The sequence below is a fragment of the Dendropsophus ebraccatus genome, chromosome 3, assembly GCF_027789765.1.
Source record: "Dendropsophus ebraccatus isolate aDenEbr1 chromosome 3, aDenEbr1.pat, whole genome shotgun sequence".
Taxonomy (NCBI): Eukaryota; Metazoa; Chordata; class Amphibia; order Anura; family Hylidae; genus Dendropsophus; species Dendropsophus ebraccatus.
This window is the reverse complement of record NC_091456.1, coordinates 14338719-14364507: the sequence shown is the minus strand read 5'-3', so window position 1 is coordinate 14364507 and position 25789 is coordinate 14338719. Positions and strand designations below refer to the sequence as shown.

Here is a 25789-nt window from a genome sequence, read left to right as displayed (position 1 = left end):
ATACACACGATAGAAACCTGCTCTATAGATATTAAAAAATGAGGATTAAACCATTTGATCAAACAGAGTGTACCATGTCACCATGTTAAGGCTTCCTCAGAGACATGGTCCTAATCTAGCATTCTAACACTAGCAATGGCCTCTCCTGGGCTAAAAGTAAGCCTTCAACTGGGCAGATAGGTGCCAAATAATCTCTATTTATAGCACACATAGGATAAAAGTGGAGTGCAAGCCAACAGGAGGTAGCCACACCCCCCACATACAACAGAAAAAAGCAAAAGTCGGCTGCGCTTCTATGTCTCTGTTCACACTGCTGCACGCTGCATGTGGCTAAAGTACAAACAAAAAGTAAAAAGTGCAACAGCAACCTACAGGTGCAAGTGCTTACCGTACATACTCCCCCTGACGTGCACACGATAAAAACTATCTATAGAATATCTATAGAGCAGGTTCTTAAACAGAGTAAACCGGGGGGAGTATGTACGGTAAGCACTTGCCCCTGTAGGTTGCTGTTGTACTTTGTTTGTACTTAAGCCACATGCAGCGTGCAACCTTAAGTGTAAACAAAGGCATAGGAGTGCTGCTGACTTTTGCTTTCTTCTGTTGTATTCATTTACTTCACCTACTGGGTTATATGGAACCATTATAAGGTGCTCATACAAATATATGCAAAAAGACGCCGGTTGACCTCAGGGAGATCAATCAAAACACAGCAGAGACACCATCACGTGTCTCAACGTCAGTGTATTCTAGCACATTGCACCCTGGGAAATCAAATATGCAAAAGAACACTGCAGAGACACCATCACATGTCTCGACATCAGTGAACTAGCCAGACCTTCCTCCGGGAAGGAACAACCAAACCAAGGAATGTCTCCAATTGAGGAAACCACCTAAGCAGGGTATCCATTCAAAGACAGCTGTTTTGGGGTTTTTGCCCCTCATCAGTGTGCAGTAGGTTTCTGGCTAGTGGGAGCAATCACTAGCCAGAAACCTAATCCACACCGATGAGGGGCAAACAACCCAAAACAGCTGTCTGTGGATGGATACCTTGCTTAGGTGGTTTCCTTAATTGAAGACATTCCTTGGCTTGGTTGTTCCTTCCCGGAGGAAGGTCTGGCTAGTTCACCGACGTCGAGACATGTGAAGGTGTCTCTGCAGTGTTCTTTTGCATACAAATATATGGACCTGTACTGTATGCTCCTAACTTTATATGGAGTTAATATAGAATTACAGCGAATGATTAACAATGATTTTAGGTTCAGCTCAAAAGATGCGATCAACGTCACACGAATGATTTTTTTGGTCGTTGCCTGCATTCACACAAAACGATTATAGTTTAAATTAAAAAAAAATTACGATTTTTCACACGATAATCTCCCTGTGTAATAGGGTCCTTAACGTTACATGGTTTCCTGTCAGATCCCGTACCAGTCCTATGATATATAAAATAATATTGTGGCATACCCCATAGAAAGCCATTTATATGGAGGGATTTACTCCCTAGAAATACTGCTTCTAGGGAAAATAATCTTCACACGCACCAAGCCTAACAGAGCCCGAATATAAAGGATAAGGGCCCTATTACAGCAGGCTAAGGGTACAACTCAGCAGATTATAACTCAGTGTAATAAAAATCATTGGTAATCCTGCCTAAAAATCATTGGTCGCCGGGCACACTTCGCTACGTGTAATAGTCATGCTGGTTAGACGGCTGAAGAATGTGTAAAGAAAAAAAACCTTTATACACGCCTGTCCCTGCTCAAGGTGTTCTTCTCGCTTCTTCCCTCTGCCACACAAACTTTTGAGATGGTCTCTGAAGTGACAGGCCGCTCAGCCAATCACTGGAAGAGGCAGGACAGCACCGAGGCCAGTGATTGGCTGAGCGCTCTGTCACTTTAGAAACTGGCTCAGAACTTCCACCGGCAGCTGCGGGTGGAGAGCAAAAGGTAGAGGAACATGGATGGGTATTTATAAAATTTGTTATTTTACACTTAAAGGGGTACTCCGGGCGGGGGTTATTTTTAAAGTATAGCCGGAGAAGGGGTGGATATAAGGGCCGTCGGTCACTTACCTCCCCAGCTCCAGCACCGGGTCCCAGATCGCGCTGCCCCGGTCACCGGTTCTGCTGCAGCTTCATGGTCTGAGCTGCGGCTTGAGACGTGACGTCTCAAGCCGCAGCTCAGCCATTCAGCGGCCGAGGCGGGACCCCACTACGATCGCTGAATGGCTGAGATGCCTCGAGATGTCACGTCTCAAGCCGCAGCTCAGACCAGGAAGCGGCAGCGGGGCAGGAGAATGAGGCGGCGTGATCTGGGACCCGGTGCTGAAGCGGGGGAGGTAAGTGACCGGCGGCGTCTATATGCACCCCCTCCCCGGCCATACAATAAAAATATTCCTAGCCCAGAGTACCCCTTTAAGGCAAGGGGGCTGCATGGACATCGCTAATGATAAATATATATATATATATATATATATATATATATATCCCTTGCTGCATGGTTATTGAGCCGTATAAGCGAGCATCAATCTAGCAGATCGGCGCTTGCTTACACTGCTGATCGGGCCATGTAATACAGCCCTAAGGATCGTGCTATAGCTCAACAATAAGCAAACCCTTCTTTTTAATCTGTCAACTCCTTTAACCCCTTCATGCCCAATAATGTACTTGTACAATCAAGCTAATTACATGACACGATGTGTTTACACAATTACCAGAGGGAAATGGCTGGTACTGACAGATCCCTCCAGGGATGGGAATAAACCTTGGCTCCAGTTGATTAACCTGTAAAGGACAGGATTTCATCTTAGCAGGAAGTGCTCTCTGTCCAGTCTTTGTCAGTGCTGACATAATGACTGCCAGGGTCCATGGATTTATAATTTAATTTAATAATATATAACAGCCTGGATATAACAAAAGGCATAAGTAGTCACAGTAACATATGACATAGCATAACAGCTCCACAAAAATACAAATAAAATGCAATGTAAAGTTAAAAGGGTTATCCAGCGAAAATCTTTTTCTTTCAACTCAACTGGGTTCAATAAGTTATATAGATTTCTAACTTACTTTTATTTAAAAATCTCAGCTCTTCCCATACTTATCACCTGCTGTATGCCCTGCAGGAAATGTTTTCTTTTCAGTCTGACACAGTGCTCTCTGCTGCCACCTCTGTTTCAGACAGGAACTGTCCAAAGCAGGAGAGGTTTTCTGTGGATATTTGCTGCTGCTCTGGACAGTTCCTGACCTGGACAGAGGTGTCAGCAGAGAGTACAGTGTCAGTACAACATTTCCTGCAGGGCATACAGCAGCTGATAAGTACGGGAAGACCTGGGATTTGTTAAATCAAAGTAAATTACAATTCTATATAACTTTCTGACAGTAGTTGATTTGAAAGAAAAGATGATTAATGACATCAAAAATGAAGAATAAAAAGAAAAAAAAAATGTCATGTAAAAAATAAATAAATAAACATGATTTTGTTTTGTTAAATCACTCACAGGCACCAAAATCAATTGTACAAGTCATCTCACAACAAACAGCTACAGTGTCTTGAAAATAAGTAAGTTACCAGTGATGGAACACGAAGGGGGCAAAAGAAATCACTTAGGGCCAGGATTGGCTTTGTTAAACATTATAAAACAAACCTAGTTGGATTTCTGTGCAGCCTTAGGCATGTTTCTATTGTATGTTGCCTATTTGATGCAGATTACCCTAAATTCCACTCTGGAATCATATTATACAGGTCATATTGCCTTATACAAAGATAGCTGATGCCGCTTGACACTCCATTCACCATGTGGGCGTCTTTCTCCGCGTATGAAATAGACTGCACATAATTGGTGTGCTAGATATTGTAGAAATGCAGCTTTATGTTAAACCAATCTGGGTTAATGGCACCTTTCTTTACAAAGCCGTTTCCCCAGATAGAAGGTAATCATGTCACCTTTGCAGACTTCCTCCTTGTTCACATTACCATAATTTTCAGCGCGGACTACAGCACAGATAGTTGTTTGCAAATGTCAGAAGAATTTCAGAATTTCTCTTCAAGCTTATAATAAAAAATTATTCTAACAGCTATCCTTAACCATGTAAAATATAAGATGCTACCTTTAAGAGGTTGGTGGTTTATTGGACTGGATAAATCCATACAGAAGAGCAACCACCACCTAATAAAAGGAAAAAAAAAAATAAAAGGAAAATAAAGACAATAACAAGTTTCCCCCAAAATAACACAGTGTTATATATTTATTTTTGTTCCCAAAGATGCGCCAGGTCTTTCTTTTCAGGGGATTTTTCCATGAAGAAGAATTCACATGTCACATGCACAGCAGGGACAGAGCGTACAGTATGGCGGCTTCCGGCCACCAGGGGGAGCTCACCACAGCACACTTGTACAGCACAGCAGGGACAGAGTACGGTATGGTGGCAAACTGTGTGCATCTCTACATCTGGCGGCGGGAGACAATGAGGATGGCGGCAGGTGATGGGCCTCTTAATGCCTTGCCTGCACTTTTACAAGTGACAGCCGCAGAAGGGAACATCAGGGTTGGCGACAGGTGACGGTCTACATGTCTTGCATGCAGCTGCTCTGCAACAGACGGTGAAGGTAGGGGACACTGACAGCAGGCTAAAAAGAATCACAGCTGCATGCCCTGGAGTTCAGTTCGGCAGGCATGCTTCCAAACAAAAACTTTCCTAGGCCTTTCATTTGGGGGAAGCCATATGTTTAGCAATTCAGCAAAACCTTTACTACTGTAGGTCTTATTTTCAGGGGATGTCTTATTTTTGTTGTATATTTTGTTGTATATTTATCTAGTGTTCTGCAGTACTGGGCGTCAGGGATGTCAGGGAACGCCACCTCTATATTCACAAAAAGGGGAAGGCCAGCTGCTCCAGTGCTGAGAGTTGCGGCAGGTCTCCGTCTATCACTGATAGCCGGGACCTGCCAAGGATGACACAGGCGCAGCTCCTGCACCTGTGTCATCCTGCGGCGTGAATTAACGTCGCTGCAGCATCAGGCTGCAGCGACATTAATTTACTGCCCAGTGGTGGGAGGGGGTTAAATATTAACCAAATATCTAAATAAATAGCAATATTAAAAAATTCTTTAGAAATTGGTTGAACAGAACAACTGGCAATATAAGGATCAAATGTACAAATGTAGAGCCATAATGTGATTGCACCAAGAAATATATAGGACTCATGCAGGGGCAAAGCTAAAGGCTAGTGGGCCCCTGCTGCCAAAATTTTGGGTCAACTTCTTCGTAGTGGAGCTTCAATTGACAGCTGCCAACCCACGACCCAATCTCTGAGGTTCATCAGTGAACCATTAATGCAGTTCTGGCAGCGCAGTTAGAATCGGTGTGGTGAGAGGTCCCCCTGTCGTATAGACTCAGTTAGAACTTCCAATGCTACTTTAGTACTCTACAGACTGTGGCTACAAGGCTGTTCCCGGTCAAGTGACCCATTCATGTGAATGGGATTGTGTTGTGACCCACAGGCAGTTGTTACTGCATAGTCAAGGTGCAAGGTCGCAGTCGCAACGCAGCCCCATTCACTTGTATGGATAAAGTGCTCCTACTACCAGGCAGTGTCCACCGCCTACATTAGTAAACCTAGAAGAACAGCTGTCTTAGATCTTGTTTTGTATCTCTTTGCTCCACCCGTTATCCAGAACTGTGCAGTATATTCATATCCAGAAAAAAGATTATGTTGGGACTTTACAATTCCTCCATGTATATGCGTAAACTCTATAGTTTCTACATCTTGTTTACTACAAAGAATCTGATCGTAAATGGTCAAAAACATTCTTCATTCTCATATTTTGTCTATAGGAATAATACAAGCAGTACAAGAAAACAAAAGAAGAAAGGATAATTCTCCAACACAATCATTACTATAGAGAAAAGGCTTCATATGAAGACAAAACTGGAATGTAGTTATGGAAACAAATCAATGTTCAAATTAGCGTTCCCAACAATCGCAGCCAAAATTAAGGGTTCTTGTGCACATTGCTGCTCCTTCATATCACAATAATACACTGGAATGGATAAATTGCTGGATTCCATTGTCTTATAATTATCCCAATTTCACTAACTAACCTAAGAAACACAAATATGTCTTATACTGAAATGTTTCGCAACAATTTGCAACATTCCACAATCAAATCTACATAAACTTTTTTTTAGATGCTGTATTCTTCATGGGCTACGTTCCCACGAAGGACGACCATCTGTTGATGGCGACGGCTGAAAATAATGATCATGATCTATAAGGAGGGAAATGGTAACCCATAACAAGAGCTCTCTCTACCTGAACAAGGGTTTGGCGGGGAGTTTCCATCACGGACAAACCCTATGCCCACCAACATCATCTGTTGGTGGTGGTTCAGAACGGCCCAGTACACACTAGACTGATGGCCGTATCTTGTGGCCAACAAAAGTCTAAAGTGTATGGGGGCCTACTGCCACCCGCCGCCACCCAGGACTCACCTAATTCTCTTTGTGAAGCTTCACTGCCGGGGCCACAGGCAAGCTTGGTCTATGGCCCCCTCTTCACGTACCGCCGCACATCCCTACACACGCCGACTGATGCACAACGTTGCCCGCCGCCAACGATCCCGCTGCACGCCCCGCTGCACACCCCGCTGCACGCCCCGCCAGGATCTGAGTATTCTGTCAAAGGTCCGGGGGGGTGGGGGTGGGGGTGTAGAATGTCTTATTTCTCTCCCCCTGGCCAGAGGGAGAGAAAGAAGACATAGTGCCTGTTTTTGATTAAAAATTCATATAAGGCACTGCCTTCCTTTCAGGGACACACGGTAGGAGGCAGATATGAAGGAGTCCCTGCACTTCTGTCTCAATAGTGTTGATAAATGGACAGAGACATTGCTGGAGCTTGCCACAGTATCTGTTACATGGATGACACCATATTTTGATATCTGCTATCAGCAGGCTATTATGGTATCCAATTATTGGATACTTTGTAGAGTAAAATACCATAGTCTACTAAGATATTCCTTACTCCATTATTGTGGTATACAGATATATACTTGCCAGATAGAGGCCAAAGGGAAACTGTTTTGACATCTGCCTGACACTGAACCCCTATGGACGTCTTTATTGTATACATTAGGAGTGAAAATGTGATGCAAACACCCCCCTCCCCCCCCACAGAGGGGCACCGCAGGACAGTTAGGTGCAGCTGTCATGTTTGACAGCTGCATTTAACTGTCCTAATTAGCGGGTGTGACGATTGGCAGCACCAGCTAATAGCGGCGGTTTATAGTGGTGCGGCCCCTCTCTAAACATCCCCACAAGCTGCAGGACGTGCCATACATCCTGCAGAGGGAAGGGGTTAAAGGAGAAGTCCGGCAGGGGATTAAAAAATTAATTAAGGGCCGGGGGTGGGCGGAAAATAAAAAAATCAGTTATATACACCTGTCCCGGTGCCCACGCTGAGACGTGACCCACTCCTGTACCCCGCCGGCTGTCTTCTGAGCTCCCAGCAGGCTGTGTCATGACCCAGTTGGCGGATGCCCCCCTCAGCCAGTCAGTGACTGGGGTGGGATACCGTCCCAGCGTGCAGTCACTGGTTGGCTGAGCGGGATAAGTCTCACCAGTCTGTGACGTGGATGGAGGGTCATGACGTACTTGGAGAAAATGACAGCCGGCCGGGTCCTGGAGCTCTGTTGTACGGAGATGAGTTTTTCCAGTTTTCCCCCAACCCCTGTCAGTAGGGATTTTTTAACCCTCCGCCGTATTGCTATTTAGATAACGGACATTTTTTTTTAGTTGGACGCCAAAATAATAATCGGGGCAATAATTTTTTAATGTCTTTTGCAAACAGTGGACGTTATTTTTTTAGTTGTTCACACACAGTTTTTCTTTTTTCACCGTCCTTTTACTATTAAATTCAATGGACTTTTCAATTAAATACACACCCAAAAGCCAATCAGACCACCTGATTAATAATGTACCAACAGCCGTCACTGCAATGACGGCGTCCAAAGCGTTAAATGACTGACGTCATTTTAAACTAAAATATTAAATGGAAAGGAAAAAAACATCATGTGAACATAGCCTTACACCGCTGTGAGTTTTTACAGTAAGGTCAAGAGAATTTTAGAGACCAACTAAATTATCTGTATAAAATTATATATATATATATCCCTGAATAGCCTTGAGCATCTACCTGTTTGGGAGTATGCAGCAGCTCCTGTGCCATAGAGGTGACTACGACGGCCTTGTTATTTAATGTGCTAGAATGAAGGTAGAGTGACAGTCCGGAGACAAGCTGCACTCCTAGGTCTGTTATTGTCACTTTGTCATCGAGCACTGTCACTGTCTTTTCTGCCAGGATGGAATCGGAGAGAGGGGACATCACCTACAACACACAAAGAGACTGATTCAATAATAAGCAAGCGTATCCATTATTTATAGACTTTTCCTCACTGCGCTCAAATAAACAAAATAAAAATAATTTCCTATGGCACTGTCTTATTATACAGTCATAGAAGATGCGGAGGAAGATTTAACTGCTTTGGTGCTGAATGCTGAGGCACACAAGGATCCCATGTGCCAATACTTGCATACATTAACATTGCAATACTCGGAATCACTAATGGAAAAAGCTTTATTTCTATTACTGTTCTTTTTGTATAGACATGGTGGGAAATTTGTGCAATCAACAAAAGAAAATGGCTGAAGAAACGTACACTGCACCTCCTGATAAAGTGAATGAGTATCTATGAAATCTTTATTAATTCATCAATGAAAAAGGGACAAACATTTAAAATCATTTAAAAAATACACACATTCCAATTCACCGGTTCCAATCAAACACGGCGAGAAAGTCCTGGTGACGGAACGCGTGGGGTTCTCTGGTCTGACCTGACTTGGGGTGGCAGCAGTTATTTAAACACTTGCTTTATATTTTTCTTTTTGATGCTTTCTAGGTGATCTTTGGCCTTGTGCCTTATACCGTTCTTTCTAAATTCATTGTGGTTTTTGGAATTCATTTGTAATTTTGTATAATTTTTTGGTCTGCAATATACTTGCCATTTCTATTTGATTTCTTGCTGCTGCTCCGATTATTGGCTTGTGTCAGGTCAGTTTTTCGCCGTGTTTGATTGGAACCGGTGAATTGGAATGTGTGTATTTTTTAAATGATTTTAAATGTTTGTCCCTTTTTCATTGATGAATTAATAAAGATTTCATAGATACTCATTCACTTTATCAGGAGGTGCAGTGTACGTTTCTTCAGCCATTTTCTTTTGTTGATTGCACATGTTGTTTAGGTTGAGATTAACTAGCACTCCTTTCTTATCATTTGTGGTGCCAGCCCAGCTTTTCATGTATGGTGGGAAATTTATCAAGCTGCAAAGACGGGGAAAAAAATATTTTTAATGCAAACGCTCATATTGCTAAAATACTGAGCTCATTTTTGTAATCTCTGCCGCTCACGTCAGGGAGAGGGCAATACTGTGGTTTATATGCTCCTATGGAGCCAAAGGAAAGAGCTGAGTTAAGCCCTCTTCCGGCTTACTCGCCTTTTTCCTGTCGCTTCATAGGAATAAATAGAGCTGTGGGTCATGTGCTGTACCTGTGGCTCTATTCATAATACAGAAGCCAGGGCTAGAGATGAGCGAACCGGGTTCGGGTTCGAGTCGATCCGAACCCGAACGATCGGTATTTGATTAGCGGTGGCTGCTGAACTTGCATAAAGCTCTAAGGTTGTCTGGAAAACATGGATACAGCCAATGACTATACCCATGTTTTCCACATAGCCTTAGGGCTTTATCCAAGTTCTGCAGCAACCACTTATCAAATGCCGAAAGTTCGGGTTCAGATCGACTCGAGCATGCTCCAGGTTCGCTCATCTCTAGCCAGGGCCCATTATGGAGATCGGCAGGGGGTATGAAGGTCGGACCCATCACAATCTCTACTTTTCCCCTATCCTGGGGATAGGGGAAAAGTAAATTTTCTTGGAATACTTGAATTCTTGAAATTGAAAAAGGGAAGAAAGGCAGGAGGGTGCGAGAAAATAATAAACAAGTAAACTCGTCTCTGAGCCTCCATTGCACTACTCCTGGGTCCAGTTGACGGCTGTTGACTGTCATTTTTAGCTGGAATCTGGGCGTGTCATGTACCTGGCTCTTCCAGCTGCAATATCACGTCCTGGCTAACTGATTGCCTGCTTAACCAGGCAGTGACTTGGGTGGTGTCCTGCCCCAGTCACTGTTTGGCTGTGAGGGCAATCGTTTCGCTGGGTACGTGATATTGCAGATAGAAGAGCTACAGGATATATGGTCATTGTTTTTCTGCCCCCCCCCCCCCCCCCCCCCCGGCCTGTCTGACTTTTGTCAATTTTGTGGAATTTTTCCTTTAATCTATAAATTATTATTATTACTACTATTATTAATTATTATTATTATCATATAAGATTCTGCGTACTTGCATTGTGGTCATTCCAATCTCCTTCCCAATGAGAAGTCTTCCATCTTGGAGCTTTGCAATATGAGGCTCTTCTAGTTTCATGAAGTCCTTCACCAGGTCCGTCACATCGACCTGCCAATCTGATCCTAGCAGAAAAACAAGCTGCCCATAGGGTGTGGGGTCTTCTGCCACAAACTGAGTGAGAACCCGGACCACTGCGTGTTGATACTGAAGGGAACAGCCCCGTCCTCTGCGTTCATCTTCGTCATCATCATCACTGTCCCTCGTCGGTCTGAAAGTATTGAGTATTTTTAATAGTTTGGGCACCAATACGTTTCTTCAGGTTTCTAACACTACTCGGGTTATAGAACGTTATTTGAGCTTCTATCGAGACATTATGCTCATGCACAAGTATAAAAATGTAATATTTTCTCTCTTGATTTGATAATGGAATCTCATAAAACAAGACAAACCAACCTCCTGTTGGAAATAATGGGCACCCGCCATCCTTTGATTTGACTGAGCTCGGTGTCGGAGATATCTATCTGCAGAGGCAGCCGAGGGACCCAGATGGTAATAAGCAGAGGTGCACTCAGATACTGGTATGTGAAGTTCACCATCACATCAACTTTGCCCTTCATTTCCTTGCCGTTGACAAATACATAGTCACATCTCTCTGAAACCTGAAGAAGAAAGCGACATTGTGAGGTATGACAGTAATAAGCATGCTCGGGTGATATGTATGTCTCTGGTCTCTTCTATATTGATTCATAATACAAGGTTGAGTGTCGTTCCGACTATGTGAAAATAATACATTTCATACGGCTGAATTTCTATGGTGTCAGTCGTCCCTAATAAACAGATAAAATACAATGTTCCGTATATCAGTCAGCATTGGTTATGCAGCACAGCATAAATACTACATGGCTCCTGCATTGATATTCATTTTAGTTCAAGCTTTTAGGGTACTGTCACACAGGACAAATCCACTGCCGAATGAATGAACTGAATTTCAAAATGTAATGTATTTCAAAATACGCAGGTGCCAATTCTGATCTGCGGCAGACCTCTATCCTGTGTGAATGCCCCCTTAGGCCATGTTCACACAACATATGTTTTTGTAAAAGTACGGCCATTGTTGCCAATTGCAACAACAGCCATGATTAATCAGTTACGTTGCCGTCCATGGAATCTCTAGTGGCACCGCAAAAAACTAATATGTCAGTTTTCTGCGGCCCCTATTCATTGAATAGCGGCCACAGAGGACCTGTCAGTGCACACAGTGTAGCGCGCGGCTCTGGTCACACGCTCCATTGTGCGCAGTGGGGAGCTCTAATGCAGACGCTAAAGATCCAGGCCGGGATGATCTTATCTGACACCAGCCGTTCTGTGACCCGGCCAGGTCACAGAACAGTCGGTGTCATACAATGTGTGAACGTAGCCTTAGGGTATAAACCCACACACCGTATAAGCAGCGTATTTACTGCTGCGATACGCAGCAAACACGCAGCAAACACGCAGCAAATACGCAGCAAAAACGCAGCAGATTATATCTAAATAACTGAACACAGCATCAAATCTGTACCAACAAATCTGCTGCGTATTTGCTGCGTATTTGTTGCGTATCTGCTGTGTATACGGTGTGTGGGTTTGTACCCTGAAAGTGTTTTCTGGGACTTTTACATTGATGGACTATCCTTCGAATCATCAGGGTGATGTTCTTCAGAGCTGCATCTCCACAATGGAGGTAATAAAGGAAACATTTCCCAGCATTTTTTTGTTGGGCTTTGCAGCAATTGTTTGCAGCACGGCACTTAGAGCCGAAATTTACTCCAAAAAAAAAATCTGAACTAATGGAAAATGTAATTTGAATTTGGTAAATTTAAGGGGTACTCCAGCCATTTTTTTTCTTTCAAATCAACTGGTGTTCAAAAGTTATGTAGATTTGTAATTTATTTCTATTTAAAATCTCAAATATTCCAGTACTTATCAGCTGCTGTATGTCCTGCATGAAGTTGTGTATTCTTCTCAGTCTGACACAGTGCTCTCTGCTGCCACCTCTGTCCATGTCAGGAACTGTCCTGAGCTGAAGAGGTTTTCTATGGGGATTTGCAGCTGCTCTGGACAGTTCCTGACATGGACAGAGGTGGCACCAGAGAGCACTGTGTCAGACTGGAAAGAAAACATCACTTCCTGCAGGACATCACACAGCAGCTGATAAGTACTGGAGACTTGATATTTTTTAAATAGAAGTAAACTAAAAATATATATAAAAATTTGACACAAAATAATTTGAAAGAAGATATTTTTTGCTGGCATATATGAGGTTTGGGGAACTTCATGTAATGCAGGTAGTTCCTGCATAATGACGTTCCCCAAACGCCATCCTTTCCCTGCCTTCCCCCACTGTCCCTAACGGCCTTTGGACGGCAGGAGAAGGGTGTTACAATTTAAATTTTCATGAAAATTTAGAAAATCTCAGCAAAACTTTGAAGTCCTCTAACATCCTAAAAAGTAAAAGGACGTTCACCAAATGACGTCACCATAAAGCAGACAAGTTGTAGATGTTGCAGTTATAATTAGTTCATGTGGCATGACTATCTTTCTTAGGAAAATAGAATTTTGAATATAAAGAAATGTAAATTTTTTACATTTTTGCACAAATATATATATTTTTTTTTACAAAAAACTACTAAGTGTATCAATGAAAGTATACCACAAACATAAAGAGGAATATGTCACGAATAAACTATCTTAGAATAACCACGATAGTTAAAAGCTCCGCAGAGTTATCACTACATAAAGAGAGCCAGGTCAGATTTTAAAAATAGGCCCCGGACATTAGGGCAAAACAGGCTGCAGAGGCAAGGGGTTAAAGCAGATGTTTTTTGGCTTCACATTTCACATTTTTTGGTACATAAGTGGCAAACATCTAAGCTGGAAACTCACAACTGAAAAGAACCTGAAGGAACTACAGTCATGGCCAAAAGTTTGGAGAATGACACAAATATTATATTTTCACATGGTCTGCTGCCCTCTGGTTATTATGTGTGTTTGTCTGATGTTTTTATCACATACAGAAATATAATTGCAATCATATTATGAGTAACAAAAGCTTATACTGACAGTTAGAATGAGTTAATGCAGCAAGTCAATATTTGCAGTGTTGACCCTTCTTCTTCAGGACCTCTGCAATTCTCCCTGGCTGCTCTCAATCAACTTCTGGATCAAATCCTGACTGATAGCCGTCCATTCTTGCACAATCAATGCTTGAATTTTGTCACAATTTGTTGGTTTTTGTTTGTCCACCCGTCTCTTGATGGTTGACCACAAGTTCTCAATGGGATTAAGATCTGGGGAGTTTCCAGGCCATAAACCCCAAATCTCTATGTTTTGTTCCCTGAGCCATTTAGTTATCACCTTTGTTTTATGGCAAGGTGCTCCTTCATGCTGGAAAAGGCAATGTTGATCGCCAAACTACTCTTGGGAGAAGTTGCTCTTGGAGGACATTCTGGTACCATTCTTTATTCATGGCTGTGTTTTTAGGCAAGACTGTGAGAGAGCCGATTCCCTTGGCTCAGAAGCAACCCCACACATGAATGGTTTCAGGATGGTTTACAGTTGGCATGAGACAAGACTGGTGGTAGCGCTCACCTTGTCTTCTCCCAATAAGCTGTTTTCCAGATGTCTCAAACAATCGGAAAGGGGATTCATCAGAGAAAATTACTTTACCCCAGACCTCAGCAGTCCACTCCCTGTACCTTTTGCAGAATATCAGTATGTCCCTGGTGTTTTTTCTGGAGAGAAGTGGCTTCTTTGCTGCCCTCCTTGAGACCAAGCCTTGCTCCAAGAGTCTCCGCCTCACAGTGCGTGCAGATGCCCTCACACCTGCCTGCTGCCATTCCTGAGCAAGCTCTGCACTGCTGGTAGCCCCATCCCGCAGCTGAAACACTTTTATGAGACGGTCCTGGCGCTTGCTGGTCTTTCTTGGGCACTCTGGAGCCTTTTTGGTAACAATGGAACCTCTCTCCTTGAGGTTCTTGATGATGCGATAGATTGTTGACTGAGGTGCAATCTTTCTAGCTGCGATACTCTTTCCTGTTAGGCCATTTTTGTGCAGTGCAATGATGACTACACGTGTTTCTTGAGAGATAACCATGTTTAACAGAAGAGAAACAATGATGCCAAGCACCAGCCTTCTTTTAAAGTGTCCAGTGGTGTCATTCTTACTTAATCATGACAGATTGATCTCCAGCCCTGTCCTCATTAACATCCACACCTGTGTTAATGGAGCAATCACTGAAAAAATGTTAGCTGCTCCTTTTTAAGGCAGGGCTGCAATGATGTTGAAATGTGTTTTGGGGGATAAAGTTCATTTTCTAGGCAAATATTAACTTTGCAAGTAATTGCTGTTAAGCTGATCACTCTTTATAACATTCTGGACTATATGCAAATTGCCATTTCAAAAACTGAAGCAGTAGACATTGTAAAAATTAATATTTGTATAATTCTCAAAACTTTTGCCCATGACTGCATGCCGTCTAAGCCATGGATCCTTACAAAGATTACATGATATGGACAGCGTGGGCCGATTACCTTGCAAAATACCTAACCCCTCAACTTGCATATGATATCTCCCCTTCCCCAATGGCATCAGAGCCCCTCCTTCAATCCCCAGCGTCTAGGATAATGTGCACTCAACCTCCCCGCCCACTGAACCATACTCCCCCACTTCGAAATAGTACTCCTTTGTACCAACTCCATTATTCTGGTTTATTGTTTAACTATTTACTTTTTTTCATGTTGTTTTCTGTAAAACGCTATTATCAGTGAAGTCTATTGTCTAGCTGTATTGTTTTGTGACTCTCCTTTTTATTTTTTGAAAAAAAAAATCAATAAAAAGAATTTTGAAAGAAAGAAAACTACTGGAAACTGCATTTTTCTTTTTTTGCAAGAGAAAAGGTCCTCAAGTCACAAAATAAAAAAAAAATATAAAATCAAACTGACCTAACCAGTACAATACACAAACAGACTTTGCCAAACTTTTCGCTCCATAGTGTGCACTGGAGAGTCATGATCCATGCGCGCCTGCATCAGAACTCTGCGGCCCTAAAGATCATCAGGCCAGTACTGCAGTACTGGCCGGGATGATCTTTTCAGAGACCGGACATTCCGTGACCCGGCCTGGTCACGGAATGGCCGTTCTCATATGTAGTCTGCACATCGCCTAACCCTGCACTGCTACTACACAATAAATGGAGCCAACAGCTTCCTATCTCATTCACTGTGTATATTCTGGAGCTGCGGCTTTGCCAGCCAGACATTAATAGCCTATCCTGAGGACAGATAATCACAGAACAGTATTCCAATACAACAATGACTTTTAATAGGTATTTATTATTAACTTGGATAAATCAAACAAAAAACGTGCATCCTTCCACATCACTGACAGAGTGTCTACACGTCATCAAAATCCATGTGGGTAAACAGTTCTCCATCTACTATTGCACATTCCCTATGATAAATAAAAGGATATGCAATCTTATCACCACAGGTAATTGTTGATGCGGAGACCTTATCTTCCACATAGGGGTACTGCCAGGAAGGGGTGCACATCAGGGAAGATGCCCTAATAAGGTTGCCCCTGCCCTGTGCTACCGCTTCGCCAAGACCCTACATTAATCCTTGTATTGCTCCCTGCATATTTCATCCACTAGGACTCATCAGGGGAGATAAATAATCATATAGCCTTATGTCGTGCCTTATGTGTTTTTTCTACCGTATTCTCTCTCTTCTCTCTTTTAGGATAGGTTCACACTATGGAATCCGGGCGGATAAATTTCAGCGGATTCCGTCGCTCGTACCCGTTTGCGGAGGTGTACCTTTCCGCCCTGTCTGCCGAAAGAATTGAAACGTCAGTTCTTTCGGTGAAAGGTGGAATCCACCCTGGCCATAGAATAGTGTCTATGAAGGCGGCGGATATGCGCGCCACCGTCAACGGGTACGAGTGACGGAACTTATCTGTGCGGATTCCGTAGTGTGAACCCACCCTATAAAAGGCAGGTTAGTTCCTGGTGGGAGGTCTTTTGTCTTTTATCAGGAGTTGGAGAGAGACAGACACAGACAGAAAGAGAGTTTTATTTTGTTAACCACCGCTAGCATGCTGTGCCAGACCCCTCAGGAGGAAGGACGTTCTCTGAGGATCACCTTGTCCATGCCAGGGATACCATCAACACTACACAGGGCAGTATACCTGAGGCTAGGCCCCAATAGAACAAAGCTGCATTTAACGCCTATGTATCCTACTGTAACGCACAACTATTCTGGGAAGTCTTGGACACTATTGGGCATAAGACAGTGAGTATGAGTATCTTCTTCTATCCTCAACTACGCTATCCTGGCAGAGTACACAGCTACATTGGACAGCGCCCTCAAGACGCTCCACTACTCCACTTTACGCACACAGTCTACTTCTACTACCTCTTGCCTGCACCTACATTTATCAAAGTATTCTTATTTTATTGCACTGAAGATTTTAAGTAAATGGACATTATCCTGTTTAAGCTACTGGACTCTGGTCTATTCTTCCTTCACTCACACCCAAACACTAGGTTACACTTGCGTTATCCTAACCTCGGGCGTGGGAGCGTATTTGTCCCGGGGTGAGTTTCAATGCCACTCCAGGCTACCGTGACAAGTGCCCAAGTGACCATACACCCTCACAACACTGTACAAGCTACTCCGGTATACTGCACAACTAAGACTGTATCAATGTTTTCCAAGCGGTCCCTGGGCGGTATGCTCCCTCTCCTTACAGCTGGCAGTCTAAAGGGAGATGAGCGCAAATCAGTTTAGCTTTGTACAAAGCGAAACGAATCTCATTCGCTCATCTCTAATTGGAAGCTTTTGCTTCCAGTCCTATTCACAGTATAGACGTCTTATCGGCAGCTCTGCCAATCTGACATCGATGGCCTATTCCGATAATAGGCCATCAATGTAAAAATCCCAGACAACGCCTTTAATTTTCAGGGTTTTTTTACATCTAATTCCACATGTTCTCTCTACGCTATATACGCTACAACAATTCAACCCTTAGATTATTTCCTACAACTGCAGCAATAAGTAAAAATTCATTGTGCACTTAACGGAATAAATGAGAAAAGGATTGGATTCCCATGTTCCCGTACATGTCTGCCGTCATGTCATTTCCATTTGCTTTCTGATCTCTATCTCACGCGGACGGGTTTATGTCTATTTTCATTTTACAGCCCGGTAAAACGTGTGAACCTAGAATCTGTAGTGATTGATATTCACCAATACGCTCTCTATGTAGATAGAGAATCTAAAATAAGGTGATAATGCAAAGACAGCAGCACAATACAAAGTGCAACATTTTAATGAAAGTCTCTCTAGCAGTGAAAGCACCAGCGGAAATGCAATTGCATTGCTTCTCGTGTCAGCGGGCTGATCCTGAGGTGTGCCTACAAGCTTGCACATTATTTATGGGGCTCCTGGTATGTTATGCAAACACAGACACTTCCAGCATTTCTCCGCTGAATCTCTAATGAGTTCCGAGCAACAGAAGCCGCTTTCCAAGTGGACAGCCCATCATCACAACTTTCTGACAAGAGCTTCACCTCTAGAACAAAACCGCCGCCGAGAGATATGTACGCTGCTCTTTTGTTCAGGTATTTTTGCATATTGACACTAAAAATACATATTTTTTTTTTCCCCTTCTTTGAAGAGTCTTGTCATCCAGGGAATACGTCTTAATGCAAAACGGTTCGTCATTTATCATATCGTGCATAGGCACGACAGATTTATCTTTATAAAGCAGAGTGGTAGAAATTCTGGCTGGAATAGAAAAGTGCCGAGAGTGTTACAAAAGAGTTATACTTAGAGGGTGCAAGGTCAGAAACATGGCAAAGATCCATCCAAAAAAAGAACATTTTTGAGACTTTGCCTCTTATAGATGAGTATGTTGGGTGTCTGTGATCCGAATCCCCTGAGACTTGCACCAAGCACTATTCTCTTTTTTTTTCTTTCCGTTGGAGGCCCCTGCACAGTGACTATTGACCTCCATGCCTGTTGACTTCACTCTATGCTCTATAATGCTTTTAGCACTTACATTAAAGCCTATCACGGCTTATCTTCAGCAGTGTTCAGCGTGACTAGTCTAGGAGAACCAGCGGTATATTGTTATCATTGTACAGCTAGAGTTGCATTGAACGAATCATAATTTTGGACAGAATATTTGCATTGATTAAATTTTTAATGTCTGTTCGTCTGGAATTTTGCCAACAATCATTTTTCTAGCTATGATGTCTAACGTATGGCAGATACACATTTATTAGGAAGGGAAACCAAGGCACCCTTAGGTCAGTTTCCCACATGTCATTGCAGTTTTATGGACAACAACGGCCGTTGTTGCATTAAAGCGGCACTATCAGCAAGTTCGCCCAGAGAACCTGCTTATAAGCCGCAGACGCAGTAACTAAGGAGTATATTGCTGTCCCTAACGTTCCTCTTCTCCCCCGCATTCTTTATTAAAGGGGTAGTGCGGGGCTAAACAATTATTCACTAAATAACACACATTACAAAATTATACAACTTTGTAATGTATGTTATGTTAGTGAATGGCCCCCTTGCCCGTGTTTCCCCCCACCCACGCTAGACCCGAAAGTGTAGTGCTCTATACTCACCTGATCCGTGTCGACCCAATCGCGGCTGACCAGCTGATGATACGGCAGAGGAGGGCCGGCACGAGGGACGGTCAGAGTGGTTCGGCCAGCCGTCCGAAGATTACATCATTGTCGCAAGATGGCGGACGGGGGTCGACACGGATCAGGTGAGTTTAGAGCACTACACTTTCGGGTCTAGCGTGGGTGGGGGGAAACACGGGCAAGGGGGCCATTCACTAACATAACATACATTACAAAGTTGTATAATTTTGTAATGTGTGTTATTTAGTGAATAATTGTTTAGCGCCGCACTACCCCTTTAATTATCTAATTGCTCTTATGCAAATCTGCTGCCTAAGAGCATTTAGGTTATCAACCTCTGGCCCCGAGCACCACCACTTCCCGCACAGTCCGCCCCCTCCCGTCCTGCCCACTATGCATATTCATATATGAATAGTGGGTTCTATGTACCACGGCTGCGCAGGGAAGATGGTGTGAATGATGGGAGTGTGCATGGTGTGGATGGTGAAAGTGTGGATGATGGGAGTGAGCATTGTGTTCATGATGGGTCCACACAATGCTCACTCCTATCATCCACACTCTCATCATCCACACCATACACACTCCCATCATCCACACTCCCATCATCCACACCATTCACCCTCCCATCATCCACACCATTCACACTCCCATCATCAACACCATGCACACTCTCAACATCCATACCATGCACAGTCTCATCATCCACACCATGCACACTCTCATCATCCACACCATGCACACTCTCATCATCCACACTCTCTGAACAGGCACACACACTACCACGGGACATCTTCCCTACGCAGCCATGGTACATAGAGCCCACTATGCATATATAAATATGCATAGTGGGTGGGACGGAAGGGGGTGGAGTGGGCGAGACGCGGTGGTGCTCGGGGACGGAGGGTGATACCCCAAATGCTCTTAGGCAACAGATTTGCATAAGAGCAATTAGGAAATTAATAAAGAATGCGGGGGAGAAGAGGAACGTTAGGGACAGCAATATACTCCTAAGTTACTGAGCTTCTGCGGCTTATCAGCAGGTTCTCTGGGCAGAACCTGCTGATAGTGCTGCTTTAAAGGAGATGTCTGGCCATTGATAACAATTTGATAACAAGTAGGTACTTACCTCTCCCTGTGCCTGCGGACAGGCCTCAGGACCCCTGTTGGAAGTTATTTTCCTGTCCGGACTGATGGACTGGCCCCTCAGCCAATCAATGAATGGAGCAGTGTCCCACCCCAGTCACTGACTGACTGAGCAGCCAGTGCATCAGCCGAGTCATGATGTGTGCAGTACTGAGATCTCAAAGCCCGGCGGGGGTCCAGAGGCCAGTTCCGTCAATCACGACAGGAACAGGGAGAGGTCGGTATTGAAATTTTTTGCAAAGTTCGAAACGTATCTCCGTTTGGGAAGTTCAGTTTAGTTTTATACTACCTGTATTTATAGAGTATTATATTTTATATCATTTACTTTTATATACTGATGCAAGTAATTCCTTTTTTCTATAAACACCACGTTATACTATTACCATCGCTGCTTAAAGAGTCACTGTTGAGATTTTTTGCAGAAATCAATAGTACAGGCGATTTTAAAAAACTTTTTAACTGGGTTTATTGGGCAAATATGCCATTATCTGAATTAAAAGAAAAAAAAAAGACTTTTCCCAGATCCTACCTCCTCTCCTTTCTGTCATCCACTGCTCAGAATCAGGAAATCTCGACTGTTTTCCATCAGTCGGATCCTGTCTGTGCTATGGAGAGGGGAGGAGGAAGGAGGGAGATTAGTCGGCAGCAGAGAGCAGAGAACAAAGGATTACACCACAGGAAGCCACTGAAAGGCAGTATTCAGAGGTCAGAGAGGTCAGTGCTGATGTCAGAGGAGATAAGCCGGTGATGTAGCTGTAAATTAACTCTTTGTTGTCCTGTTTTGGTGCCTCATCTCCAAAAAATAAATTAATGACAGTGACACTTTAAGGAATGTACAATATACTTCTACACTAGAAGCACAAAACCACAAAATATTATACACTCAATACATACAGGACAATATAAACTCAGTTCAAACACATCCGTTAGCTCAAAAAGTGACATTTAAAGGGAAAAAAAACAACTGCCTGAGTTTATCAACTGATTGAGGCAAAAAGTCAGCCCGATACAGTTTTTTTTTTTAATAAAACCGTAGTGCTCTGTGCGGAGATCGCATACCTGTATAATTTGAAACAGTAAAGAAACCCTCATCTGTTATCTGTGAAGAAATACTTGTCTACAGAAGTGTCCCGACATGACAATTTAACTATTCCCCCGTGAGCCTGGCCAACTTTCAAGTCGAGAAAGTTTTCGACAATCTCAGATGTAATGCTCAGAACAGTGGAAAGTTCTCTCAGCCTGTCACAAAACATTGATAATATCTAATTTCTATTACGAGGAACATATCGAGGCTGCCGGGAAGCCATCCTTTGAAGTAACCTATTCGTTTTTAAACAATACAGAAATAATCCTATATTCTTTGGGCAGAGCTATTGCTCTTGTCTGAAAAGGCAGAGTGTTAAGCTGCGGATAAACCCAAGTGGTATATATCTTCTGTGAATTGCCTACAATAAAATTTCTGCACACCTTTATCTACTGTCTAATATTGTGGCTATTTAGGTGGCAAAAAGGTATATAGACTTAAAGGGGCTATCCAGCCCTACAAAAACATGGCCACTTTCCCCCTACTGTTGTCTCCATATTGGGTGGGGTTTCAAACTCAGTTCCATTGAAGTAAATGGAGCTTAATTGCAAACCAGACCTGAACTGGAGAGGGGGGAAAGTGGCCATGTTTTTGTAGCGCTGGATAACCCCTTTAAAGGGATACTCCGGAGAAAATCTTTTTCTTTCAAATCAAATGGTTTCAGAAAATGATATAGATTTGTATTTTACTTCTATTTAAAAATCTCCTATCTTCCAGGACTCATCAATTGCTGTATGTCCTGCAGGAAATGGAGTTTTAATTTGTATCTGAAACAGTGCTCTCTGCTGCCACCTCTGTCTGAGACAGGAACTGTCCAGAGCAGTAGCAAATCTCCATAGAAAACCTCTTCTGCTCTGGATATCTCCTGGCTTGGACAGAGGTGGCAGACTAGAAATAATACATTGTAGAAATATGTAGAAGACGGCACTTCCGTGGCGGTGGTGCTCGAGGTGAGAAAAATGTTCAGATATTAGGAAGAGCCCGGCACTCACCAAGTAGATTATGCTTCTTTATTGTAGTGTAGCAAACATATGGTACAGGGACGCGTTTCGGCCAAGCATGGCCTTCATCAGCTTAGGCTGATGAAGGCCATGCTTGGCCGAAACGCGTCCCTGTACCATATGTTTGCTACACTACAATAAAGAAGCATAATCTACTTGGTGAGTGCCGGGCTCTTCCTAATATCTAGAAATAATACATCACTTCCTGCAGGACATAAAGCAGCTGATAAGTACTGCAAGACTGGAGATTTTTAAATAGAAGTCATTTACAAATCTATATAATTTTTTGACACCAGTTAATAGAAAAAAATAAATGATATATATATATATATATATATATATATATATATATATATATATATAATTTTTTTGCTAGAGTGCCCTTAGATTGGAGAAGTTTTTGCAGGAGTGTGAACACAAGCCTGCACTATTGAATATGCAAGTGTGGTCAAGTAGGAGGAGGTGTCCGAAAATAACAGATTATCTGGTTCAAACATCCCTTGTCCGTTTTTCAGATCCAGCAAGTAAGATCGGTATTTTATGCAGGGATGGACACAAATCGCTGTACATTAGCTTCAGCTCCTCTCCTGCCTGCTCCCCGGAATCGATTGTCCATTAATGTATTTCTCTATGTTTTTTTATGAAGCCTTAAATCTGTTCTATAAAGGCTTCCACAAGGAGGGACAATACCATAAAGCAGACAAATTGGCAGCTTTCGAAACTCTTGTTCCGTTCTTTCCTGTCTTTGCTTTTCATTAAACGTTAAAGAACATAAGATTAACAAAATATTTGCCGGAAATTGAACCCAATCCAAAGTCGCCGTATAAACTAGATTTAACAAGAATAAACAAACCAGCCGCTATGTAACCTGAAGTATCAGCTGATCCAGGCTATTCCAGTGCTCGACATCCACCAGAGAAATCCTGCCAGCCACCTGGGACTTGGTCCTGAATAAAGTAGCGCTATGTGTACAAGGTCAGCGGAGACATGTCTTTTTTGTCATATTATGGATACGGCGTTTTTTTTTTTTTTTTGCTGAAATCAATAGCAAAGGCGATTTTAAGAAACTTTGTAATTGGGTTTATTTGGCAAATATGTTATCTGCATTCAAAAAATTCTAAATGATCCCCCCCCTCTCTCTCATTCACTGCTCATTATCAGGAAATCTAGACTCTTTTACATCAGTGGAGCCTTGTGTAACTTATGGAGAGGGGAGGGATAGGGGGAGGAGGGAGGACAAGGGATTACACAGCGGGACCTGTGTAAAAGTGGTATTCAGAGGTCAGAGAGGTCAGTGCTGACTTCAGAGGAGATAGCCCGGTGATGTAGCTGTAAATTAAATCTTTGTTGTCCTGTTTTGATGCCTTATCTCCCTCCACCCCTCCCTCTCTCCATAGAGAACAATGAAGACAGGGAGGAGAGATTCAAACAGCTTTTTCATGATAAAAAATTATTTTTCAGCTAATAAACCCAATTACAAAGTTTCTTAAAATCACCTGTACTATTGATTTCTGCAAAAAAATAAATAAATAAATAAATTAAATGACAGCGACACTTTAAGTTTTTGCTTTAAGTTACTTATTTTAATTTTTTTTTATAGATTTTCTATATTCTTGACCCCTTCAATGTTAAGGTTACAAGCCCACTTGCCGGATCTGCAGCGAGTCTCCTTGCTGCGTTTTTGCAGCGAGACTCGCTGCAGATCCTGGCCCTATACTTTCAATAGCAGAGAAACTCGCAGCAGGGATGTACATCCCTGCTGCGATTTTGTCTGCAGCCCGCCCCATTAACCCCCCGGCCGCCGGACATTATACATTACCGGGTCCCCGTTCCTGCTTGCTTCGGGGCTCCCGGTGTCTTCACGGCCCGCCCGGCCAATCAGTGCGCTGCGGCGGGGCAGCGCACTGATTGGCCGGGCGGAACGTGCCGGGAGCCGCCGAAGCAAGCAGGAGCGGGGACCTGGTAATGTATATCCTGCCCGCCCCCCTGCAGCCCCGATCGCCCCGCAGCCCCCGGCCGCACGATCGCCTGCAGTCCCCAGCCGCACGATCGCCCGCAGCTCCGCAGCCCCCGGCCGCATGATCGCCCGCAGCCCCGCACCGATCGTGCGGCCGGGGGCTGCGATGCTGGGGGCGATCGTGAGGTCGGGGGCTGCAGGGCTGGGGGCGATCGTGCGGCCGGGGGCTGCGGGCGATGGTGCGGTCGGGGGCTGCGGGGCTGGGGGCGATCGTGCGGCCGGGGGCTGGGGGCGATATACATTACCTGATCCCGGCTCCTGCTTGCTTCAGCGGCTCCCGGCACGTTCCACCCGGCCAATCAGTGCGCTGCCCCGCCGCAGCACACTGATTGGCCGGGCGGGCCGTGAAGACACCGGGAGCCCCGAAGCAAGCAGGAACGGGGACCCAGTAATGTATAATGTCCGGCGGCCGGGGGGTTAATGGGGCGGGCTGCAGACAAAATCGCAGCAGGGATGTACATCCCTGCTGCGAGTTTCTCTGCTATTGAAAGTATAGGGCCAGGATCTGCAGCGAGTCTCGCTGCAAAAACGCAGCAAGGAGACTCGCTGCAGATCCGGCAAGTGGGTTTGTAACCTAAGTCCAAGTTGGGTGCATGTCCTGCTTCTCATGATCCATGTAATCCTGTAAACAGTCAGTTACGGTTGGAGGGAAACATCTTTGCCTCCCTGGGAGTGTCAGCGCTCCAGGCCGGCCATCTGTGATGCTACTGGCTCCTGTACGCTGGGAGGCGTCATTGCGGACGTCATCCCGCCAGCCATGACTAGTTAGCTGCTGAGGACCACATCTTTGCCTACATAGGTAGGATTTACAAAGTGCTTTTTCAGGCCATATAAGTAACACTCACAGCGAGGACTTATATGGCTGGAAAGAGTGAGGGGGGCCATATAGCAATGTATAGCTGCAGGAGGGATTTTTTACTGATTGGTACCCTTTAGTTTTGGGGATCTGGGTTGGCCACTGTATAATTCTAGGAAAACCTGCGACTTTAGATGTCTTGATCTTAGTGACATGGGGCATTGTGTTGCTGTAGAATATATATATTTTCCCTATTAATATATACTTATACTGTATAGAGTTATCAGCATTCATGAAATCATGAATACATCACAGGTTCCTGTTATGCATACAATCCTTTACCAACTTCACCTGTCCTGCAGACCTGGTTTGACAAGACTTTTATTATTTTCACAAAATTGACAAGGTAGTCTTTTATTGCAGACCTCCGATGTAGCCCCATAAATTCTGATTTCAAATGTCCATTTTCAGTATCAGCTCATTCAAGTGTCAGGATACCGTCTATAGACGGCTAAAGAGAGGGACATAAAGAGGCAGCCTGTAGTATTGTGGTATCCCACCATGGGTATTTCTAGTCTTAACACCCCT

At 43.7% G+C, this 25789-nt stretch overlaps 1 protein-coding gene across 2 annotated transcripts in view; it reads right to left on the bottom strand.

Moving 5' to 3' along the window:
• TMEM132C (transmembrane protein 132C) overlaps positions 1-25789 on the bottom strand; it is a 431549-nt gene that overhangs the window by 10836 nt on the left and 394924 nt on the right. For both annotated transcript variants that reach the window (XM_069960966.1, XM_069960967.1), the window contains 3 exons: positions 10915-11120; positions 10456-10729; positions 8195-8386 (listed from right to left, as the gene is read on the bottom strand). In XM_069960966.1, the coding sequence (XP_069817067.1) occupies positions 8195-8386; positions 10456-10729; positions 10915-11120 (672 nt within the window). The remainder of the gene's footprint in view (positions 1-8194; positions 8387-10455; positions 10730-10914; positions 11121-25789) is intronic.